The 10,430-nt window shown below is 39.3% G+C and overlaps 1 protein-coding gene across 1 annotated transcript in view; it reads right to left on the bottom strand.

The window, feature by feature from the left end:
- Positions 1-3,704: 3,704 nt before the first annotated feature.
- The window catches only part of LOC120562533 (lysophosphatidylcholine acyltransferase 1), a 33,537-nt gene continuing 26,811 nt past the window's right edge, over positions 3,705-10,430 (bottom strand). The window contains exons 13-14 of the mRNA XM_039806257.1: positions 8,575-8,716; positions 3,705-7,906 (exon numbers count right to left, since the gene is read on the bottom strand). Coding sequence (XP_039662191.1) covers positions 7,674-7,906; positions 8,575-8,716 — 375 coding nt within the window. The 3' untranslated portion in view covers positions 3,705-7,673. The remainder of the gene's footprint in view (positions 7,907-8,574; positions 8,717-10,430) is intronic.

Genomic DNA, 10,430 nt, shown 5'->3' with positions numbered 1-10,430 from the left:
TTTGAATTAAGTTTGAAACAACTAGAACTCTAAATATTATAATAAAAAAAATTATATATATATATATATATATATATAAACCTAATCCAAAAACTACAAAAAAAAATTGATACATGATTATAATCTCTTCTTAATTTATTTTATTTATTTTACTGATTTCAGTGGGGATGTTAATTATGTATCCATTCTCCAATGAATCCCGACGGTGGTACAATAGTGCGAAAGCTGTGGCTAATTCTTATTGTTATAATGTTAACTAGTGCAAACATCTCAACAAATACTCAAAGCAGTAAGATGTTTGTGAGAAGTTATGTCTTCAGCCGTAAATGGTGCAAGAAAAGAAGACTGGTGAAAACTTGGTTTGACATCTTCAGTTTCTCTCAAAAACTTGACCTATGAGTAAATAAGCACTAAATGCAGTGTGCTCCGTCAGGACTGTGTGGGTGTGGTCTGATTGGATTTGATTGAGGACAGTGTCCTGGCAACGTAAGCAAACAACTCAACAGCTATTATCAGATTCTGATTCAAATATTCTGATTCTGATCGGTTCATGGGAGTAAGTCACATAACCTTTTTCCAACCGAGCACCGCCCACTTCAATCCGCTGAAAAAAAGCCCGAGACAAAAACACTCTCTAAAACACTGAACTCCCTGCCACTCCACATGAAACCAGTTGGCCTTTTTCTTTTCTTCTGTTCTTGCTCCACCGCTCAAAAGACACCATTGATCCACCTTGTCAATATGGAGAAATCTCATTACCTGTAATGTCCGACAGGCCTAAATACAATCAGCCCTCAGACACTCAGACCTCTCCCATGTCAAACTCAACCAAAACAGGACTGGGGCTTTAAATATAATATTATAATAACCCAATCAGCCCGCTCCTCATGGACAGATTTATGATCCTCACGTCCAGAATGACAGCTTGTTGTTTGCAAGCCAATCGCAGTGATCAATCGGCCACTAATCCCCAACACCACCACCAGAACGCACACACCTCCAAAGTGCAATCATCTATCAAGCCTAGGGCCTCATATCTGAAATTGTTGGGTCGATGTAGGCCGCGCTGGATGTATGAGGTTTCTGATTGAGCTCGGACAACGATGAGGTGAACATAATCGAGTGTCTTGTTTTCATAAACGCAACAGCTGAGACCCAGAGAGAAGAAGGGTGAAGAGGAGGAAGGAGCAGGAGATGGGTGAGGCAGGGGAGGAAGAGGGATAGGAGAGGGCTGAGGAATGGTACAAGGGGACATGAAGGGTAAGGGCAAAAAGTGGTGGCACAAATATAAACCTGGGCTTTTAAGAATCATCTGTAATGTGAACAGCTAAAGCCTCCCCTGGCTTACTCATACGGTCACCTGCTGTCCTGAAAAAGAAGCAAAAAGCACATAGAATACATACTAACAACTATGCTCTGCTCTGTTCAAACTGTTAGATTTGGATGTTAAGAAACAGTGCAGAACCACACGATTCCCTTACACCCGTCTTACCCGTCTAAAAAAAAAGACACAAAAGAGGAATGAGGGCAAATTCTTTGTCTATTGAGTCATGACCATAACCACTGATTCCACACAATTAGAACTTCCTGCTCAAACGCAGACTACCAGTTTACCTGCTGAGCAAAGCAGTGGAGACCCTTGATAAAGTCTCATTCAGTCATAAATGATGCATAACACGATCTGCAAGAGAGAGTAGTTGTTGATTAAAAGAAAAAAAATGTCATAAGTAATTACTTCAAACTTATTCTACATTGTCTGCAAAGTTACTGTGAAAACGGCACAATCACGTTTGTTTTAAAGGGATACGCCACCGTTTGTTGAAATAGGGCTTATCACGGTCTCCCCTAGCTGTAGATAGGTGGGCCAACGCTTTTTTTGTGCATGCATTGTTTTAGTCCGGCGCAACACCGGCAGCGCCCCCGCTAGTTAACTTAGCGTAGTGATTGGAACCCTATGTTGCCGGTTAGCATGTTGTGAGTAAAAGTGAGTCAAAAAAAACAACCTAATTACTTGCACTGAGACAAAAAATGCATTGGCCCACCTATCTACAACCAGGGTAGAGGGTGATAAGCCCTATTTCAATAAACAGTTGTGTATTCCTTTAAGTTACATTCTGTATGAGAGCAACCAAGCCCATTACACACAAAGCAAAACAAGTAATCCTTTATACACATACTGTAGTTGGTTTCAATTGACTGACTAAAGGTCTGCAATACTTGCTAACGTGAAAACACAAACGATGCTAACATGCTGATGTTCACCATCTTAGTTCAGCGTTTTAGCATGAAAATAATTGCTAATGTAGCTGAGGTTGTTAGGAATGTCTTTAGTTTTGCAGGTATTTGGTGATAAACCAAAGACTGATGGAAATTGCTTGAGGAAAACTTACGGGATCATCAAACAACCTATTCAATAATTGTCGAGATACACAAATAGGAACACTGATCATGGTGCCGGAGAAGAAGTCAGGTGATGACCAACGTTGTTGGGATACATGGCCTGGGAACCAAGAATGTCTGCACAAAATGTTGCACCAATCCATGTAGCAGACATTGAGATATTTCTCGGGATAAGTGAATACTTTGACCAGCTGGTGGCACTAGCGGAAAAGTCAGGGGATCACTAGTCACGCATTGAGAGACCTATCTCAGGGGATCATCAACATTATTAGGATTCATCTTCCAGGCACCAGGAAAGTCTTTACAAAATGTCTTGACACACCATCCAGTAGTTGACACATTTCAGTCCGGACCAAAGTGGTGGACCAACCGGAATGGCTGAGCCATGCCGCTATAGCATGGCTAATAAAAAATAAATAAAAAAACCACAGGATATTGTGCCACAAAGTCTGCCAACCAGTCAAACCTGCAGGGAAAGAAACACGACAGTAACACAAATTAAAGACAGCCAGGCAAGCAAAAAAAAAAAGAAATAAAAAATAGATCAACACATATACTGTACATATACATAAGGAAATCCTTCAATCACTGTCATAAAATAACCACACAATGGCCTTCTGCACGCAAGTGAGACATTCTATAGCAGTCTATAGACATCAACGTGTAATCAATGACCGCAAACACAGGCCTATAAAAGGAGGGCTTTGATGCTGGTGAACTTAACTTGCCTATTAAGATCCACATTATGTTCTAATCTAGACATTTCATTTTAAATATTGGTACTGACTGTTACGTCCAACAATATTGATGACATGGATTCCTGCTGCCAGAGTCTTGCCAATACTACTTGTATCATGCATGTCCTGCAATAGGAATCATGAGCAACACAGCTATTTGAAGAATGTATAATGATGAGTGCACTCGATGCTCATGACTGCACTGCCACTGTGACCTCAAGAGGGAGACATTTATGCAACAAGCTAGAAGGTGAGAATGGGGATTCTAGAAGGTGAGAATGGGGATTCTAGAAGGTGAGAATGGGGATTCGCTTACTGAAAAATGAGGATGTAGAATTACTTTGGTTTTAAGCCGCAAGATCACTGCTGCATTTGTACTTTCATCAACATTACACTTTGACCATGCTGTAAACACAATCCATTTCAAATTTGAGCAGAATGTAATCATTTTCTTGCAGTGCTGTGCTAACCCCCCTCATACAACACACTCACATTAACACCTTCTAGCTCTAAATCATGCTACCAAACACACAGATCATCAATTAGCACTGTGACAGGGAAACAACCGTGTGTTAACATTTCAATTTTTAATTCAATCCAAGAGTCACATTAACAAGTTATATCATAGCAGTCCTGAACAGACAAATTCAAAGTGGCTTGCAGTAATGACTCTTCCATCATCAAAATGCATTAATAAAATAAAACCTGTTGAGTATAGAAAAAAAGACAGGAAGTAAAGCTACAGAGAAAATGGAGATTTCAGTTTCTTGGTCCACAGACAATAAGCCATCAGAAAGACACCATCGCTCTGTCAGAGTACATAAGTCTTTCGTCTTAGGCTCGCTGCTGGACAGACTGTGGAAAGCAGGCAGCAGTAGCATAGATACAAGTTTATCTCTTGCAGGTTTACGTTTTATCATATAGATAACAAGTACAAAATAACTATACTATACTGGGTCCCTTTCTTTTCACACTCATGAAAAGAAAGGGACCCAGTATTTTCATACAGCCCTAATGCCAAATTGTTCTGAATGTAAATATTGTGTGTGTGTTTGTTTAAAAATAAACAAAAAAACGCATGAGGGGTTACTGTGGATCATTACATTTCATTATGGTCAGGTCTTGAACATCAATGCTTTGTTTCAGTTGAGATTCACAGTCAGATTACCTACTTATGTACAACAACAGTATGTTTCCCTCATACATACATACTTACATACATACATACATACATACATACATACATACATACATACATACATACATACATGGTGAATTGTATAATTAACAACCTGCTGTAAAATCACATCACTTGGGAGTACATTTAATACTTATCCATTCCACGGTGCATGTTTAGTCATTCAAATTAGTACGTTGTTGGCAAGTCCTACACGTTTACAAAGTCGTTTCAAGCTACAAAACGTCCACCATCCTGAGACAAGGCAGAAAAGTAGATCTAAAAAGTGTTTAAGATGTTAAAACTAACCAAGCTCTTTCTTACAGTACAAAAACAAATGTGGGACAAGGGACAGCTTCCTTTAATGTGTGATCCCTAATTTCCTCTGTGCTCAGAATATTGCAGCAAATATATGAATGCAAAAACTATTCATATTATCAAGATTGAGCTACAATACCTAAAAACTTAACATGCTTTACAGCAATGGGATATTTCTTTAAAGAAAATAAAGAAAATAATCTAAAGTGCAAGCACACACGTTTAATTTAAAAAGGACAAAGTAGTAAGGGGGAAATACTAAAAGATTGTGATTTTACATTTAATTTAGGTTATACTGTGTGTGCGTATACAGTCCAGAGTTTGTGCGATGCGGCCCGTCATGTGGTGGCAGACATTACCTCAGGGCCTGACACACTGGCACACTCACATTTTGCTTATTTCAACCTGCATGCCTTAAACATAAAACATAAAAAAGTAAATGGAGAGAGGGTTCAAAAAAGGATAAAAAGTGTACATTTGAAAACCATGATTTCTTCGGGAAAACGTCCACTGGAGATCAGCGCTTTGAGCGGCTTCTGATCGTGACAAGATTGTCTAAACATTCTCTTTTTCAGCATAAAAATTCTATAGATTCAAGGCTATCGGCTTCCATAAGAAATCTGCATTTTTGTTTCTAAGCAGTCAACTCAGCGATAATAGTAATAATATAACAATAAAACTGTACACTGTGTAGGAGGAATACAGCACAAAACAATTGCAGTATTATACAATACAATGGAAAACAAAAATGCGGCTCATTTTTCACCATCAATACAATCTGCAGAAGAGAGATCACAGATCTTTGTCATGGCAGTGAAAATAAAAATCATTCATATACGTATATCAAAAATTCACAAAATGTCCTGCATTTGGAATATTCAAAATACATATCAGAACTCTTCAAAAGCATATATCTTGAGAAGGCTTAAGAGATGTGAAATATTGCTTCACCTAAAACCATAATGGGAATACAAGTACAGTATGCATGGTCATGAACGGGATGGGAATGTGAGGCTCACTGACATCATGAACTTATAGAATGATACAAAAAATAAAAAAAAACACTTAAGTTGTAAATGTGATATACAAAAAGTCAACACAATTAAACCATGAATGCACAGATCCCAAGTACAACTGGCTTCTAATGCGTTTCATTTCACCTGCTCAGGAGAGGTATTCCCTTTAACAATTAATTGTGCTGTAACATGACATGTAAAGCAATGTACATTTTGAGAGAAGGTGCAGCATAATCCAATTTTCATTTTGGGTTTTCTTTTTAAGTATAGGGGTAGTTTGTGTGTTTCAACAGACGAAATAGATGAAACACAGCCAATTAATTGTTGGCAAATGATTGAAATGAGCATCATTGTGTGTGAAAGTTTTTGCCAATACATCCAAAAGTTGATTGTAATTTCAGAGCTTCTTAAATTAAAAATGTAGAATACTGGACTCATTACAAAATATCAAGGGAGAATTGCAATACAACCTTATTTCCAGTAGCAATCAGGTTAACTCTGTCCTAAAATATTAATAACTTAAAGACCGCTAAATACTATTTGCCCGATTTGAGATAAATTGTTCTTCTTATCTTAAATAGTAATAAAGCATAGGCCCACTGGCCTGTGATTATAAACACATTGCATGGCCACAGGCTGCATGGCAGTGCCCTAAGAAGTAATCAAACCACATTCAATGACAAATGTGTCTGCGCCAATTAGACCACCATTAGAAAAACAAACAAGGCATAAATATTATTACAGGTGGATATTTTCCAATTCCAAAAGGTCCCGTGAATGTGATGGGATGCAAAGGAGCTTGGAGCTCTTTTAAAACATGACGTGACTAAGGGTCCAATATTTGAACATGACATATTTAAACAACTGAACAGTTTGGAGTTTCAGATGGACTCAGGATATGCTGTAGTAGGAGAACAGTAGGAATTAATAAAAATGAATCAGTGTAAGACAGAAAGGGAATTCGTATGACCTTGCCTTTAGAATACCCAACAAAGCCACCTAAGCCACCACTGACTGAAAAGCACAGTTCAAACATGACAGGTGACATTAAATCACTCAATGCATTTTTGGTCCACGTTGTGTAATTTCAACAATAAATAAAAAGACACTTGAATGTGTCAACCTGAAATAAATCTGTGAAGTCAATGTGAATGAGGAATGACTGGCCAGAAGATTACGGATGTCGTAAGAAAGAAAGACATGCACAAAACCCAGTGAGCGTCAAAAACGATGACATCATACTAGTTACATTTTTCATTTTTGTCACTGAACCCTGAGCTAAATCATATATATCACTGTATATGTAAGAGGCTCATAGCAATTATGACCGTCAACTCACCGAGACCCGAGTTCACCTCAAATGTGGCTCCTGTAGCTCAACACTTCAGGTAGTCACACAATTGTCACTGGTACCCTCAGGCCTCCCTTCTTTAGATAAATAATCCAATACTGCTCAAAACAACATGAGCCCATGCATTCTGCACTTTCAGTTAAAAAGGCAGCTACCATTAAAGAGAGGAAACAGATACAAGTTACAAATAAAAGAGAATCCAACACTGATTTTACTTAAAATGGTTTAACTTTGCTGTCCAGGGCTTGTGTTTTTCTTGCTTCCCTCATGTTAAAACATGCAGTTAGCACTATGAGAAAAATGTACTTTGACCCATGATTTGTTTTTAATTTTAAGTGCTTGCCCTTCAAGTATTCAAGCAGTGTGTCTGAAACAGCCATTGTTCTGGCATTTTGACAACCCTTGCTATGAAAAGAAAAGAAAAAAAAAAGGAAACGTATAACAAAATAAAGTGATACCAGGCTGACATTAACCTCAGTAATGTCATGGCAATACTAATAAAAAAAGGATAAGGTAAACTTCGTCATTTTCGTAGTTGTGGTTACTGAAATGTAGTCCCTTACTGTTCAAACAACTTACTAATTAAAAAGGTAATGAACTACCCTCTTCCCCCTACCCAACACCCTCTCACCAGGAGAGGTGTTAGTTTTCTCCCACTACATTTTTAAACCCTTTTAGTTGTGTTTCTTGAGGAGTCCATCAATTGTGCTGCCATGTTCTTTGGGGCTGAAGTCAGGGCAGATACCGTTAGCTGTTTTGGTGGTGGCAGTGCCTTGCAGGTTCCGGGCAGACAGGCTGGGCTTCGCTTGGTGACCGTGGCAGGGGCTGCTGTGGAGGCCTGCATTTTCTGTGTACAGGTACTCCTCAGCAAAGTCTGGGTGCTGCTCCACAAAGCATCTGAACTTATCTGTGGAAAGACCACAGGAGGGCGCCAGAGACAAAGGCAACATGAGACAAAAGGCCAAAAAAAATGGCCAGAGACACACTGCACCTAAAACTGAAGTGGCCTGGTTGTCGAATCTACTGCTCCTCATGAGGGTTAAAAAGCCAGGAAAGTAGACAAAATACAGGCAACGTTCAAAACAAAGATTTGATTAAAAGGGAAACTATGATGCTTATTCTCAGGTTGATACTTGCATTTTGAGTTTCTACTAGAACATAGACATATTTTTCTCATACTGCCCAGGGCTGATGCACCAGTATTCACCCTGTCTGAAATGCTCTGCAAAGGTGTCTTTAAGCCACCCCTCCTGAAAAAGCCCAATCTGCATTGATTGGCCAGCGTTTCCGGGTCATCTGCATCTGTCTCCTAGTCTGTACCGTACATTATTGCAGCTGGGGGTATGACAGTGACCGCATTACTTTTACCGTCACACGCGAAACAAATGTGGGGTGGTTATATATATATATATATATATATATATATATATATATACACACACACACACACACACGAGTAGTATGACCAGATGACCCTACAGTATGTGATTTAGAAATTACAGGAAACGAGGAAAAGCACGATAGGTCTCCTTTAAAAAATATTTCAGTCAATCACTGATTTATTCAGTCGCTTACCAAATGTGATCTTTCCTGTGTTTTCAGGATCGATGGCGGTAAACAGACGTGACACACTGAGGTGAGTCACTCCCAAAGCCGTCTTCAGGATAACTGCCAACTCCATCTCTGTGATGGCACCGTCCTCCTCTGCCTCAAACATCTGGAGAAGACACAATGGGAAGAAATCATAGACCATATAGAAGAAGGGGGACGTAGCCACTCTGACGTCACCCATTGGTTTGTGGACTACTGTTTAAAGCCACAAGCTTGGCATTTTGGCTATCACCATCTTGTGTTTTTTGGAGTCAGATGTGACTGTATTTGGACGAGAGGCTGGAGCTGGGGAGTGCTAAGCTAAGCACTAAAGCCTCGTTTCCACCAAGCAGTCTGGTTTTGTTCAGTTCATTACACATTAATACACATACACATTAGAAGATGGCTAGGTACCTTAACAGAGAGTTAACGAAAAAACAGGACAAAATGAAGCGGTTCTATGCTGGTACCATCCACAACCTTTGACAATGGAAATGCAAAAATAACCATTCTAATGTAATGTAATGTGTAATGAACTGAAACTTACTGCTTGGTGGAAACAAGGCTCTAGAAACACTGCAGTCAGCAAATGATGCGGACGTTCCTCTGCATCATCAGTGATGATGAAATACAGCGAGAGATGGGTGGAGCAGTGAGGAATAAAAATGGCTATTATCATCCAGTAATGATCCCTGCCTACATTTAAGAGTACTGTCTGCGGTGGAAACGCAGAACAGATCTGGTGTTTTGGTACATGTCCATACTGGTTACGTACAGTTCTAAAAAGGTACTATACTGAGTCGTGTGTTTGATGTAAACACGGTTTAAATTCCCAGCTAATGGTAGTGCTAGCTAGACTGCTTGGTTAGCAAGGTGCATCTGTAATTCACGTGAATTCAACCAACCACCGCGAATTTGGTGCGACTCGCAATTTTGACCAATCACTGCAACTTTCCGCAAATTTGATGAATAACCTGAAGTTTCCCGTGACTTCAACCAATCACAGCAGTCCCACGTGCACTCTGAGAGCCAATGACCAAGCGGGAGTGAGAACGGGTTGATCATTTTCTTGTTTGTGATATGAAGACGAGACGTTTGTGTGACTTGAAAATCTCACATTAAGCAACCAAACGTACAGCAAAAGACCGTGCAAAACCTTACCGAAAAAACAAAAAAACAAAAAAAAAAAAAAACAGCTGACTCCTTAGAGTGTCTTTTAGTACAACCGACCACTAAGCAATACATTTAGGTGACCAAAATGTTACAATTAACTATAATGAACTGAAAACCCTCTGTGAAAGGGTCAAAGTTGTAAGACGAAAACACAGACCAAGGATATTTAAATGTATACAGTGCCATGGCTATTCATTGCTAAGCCTCTATCCTGATGGAGTAGTAGTGACTTGTCAATCACAAGGTAGCCACGCCCTAAAGCATACCCTGCTTTATTGTCTATTCTACTCTAAATGGAACCATAATGAAGTATTGAACAAGACTTGAAACTAGCAGTTGAGTCATGCATTGAGAAAATGCAGGTGTCATCTCTTTGATTTTGTTTCAGGCATGCCTCTCCGACACAGGTGTCAGATTAGGAGCCAATGAAAATGTTCTTTAAGCGGGTTCCCTTTTTCATGAGCGCTAAGGTCACATAACTTGCTCAACTTCAGAATTGTGAAAATCAATTCAAGTGACAACATGAAGATGATTCAAACTCGAGCCATTTGGTTCACGTGCAGTCAAAACTATTTCATTTCATCTGATCTTATGAAATTCAGATGTGTGCATGAACATGAGGGGGAAGAATGTGTAACATGTGTCAGTATTATATTACCAGTAGGTCA

The sequence above is a fragment of the Perca fluviatilis genome, chromosome 7 (genome assembly GCF_010015445.1).
Source record: "Perca fluviatilis chromosome 7, GENO_Pfluv_1.0, whole genome shotgun sequence".
Classification (NCBI taxonomy): domain Eukaryota; kingdom Metazoa; phylum Chordata; class Actinopteri; order Perciformes; family Percidae; genus Perca; species Perca fluviatilis.
The sequence above is the reverse complement of the archived record's forward strand: the minus strand, read 5'-3'. Positions and strand labels throughout refer to the sequence as shown.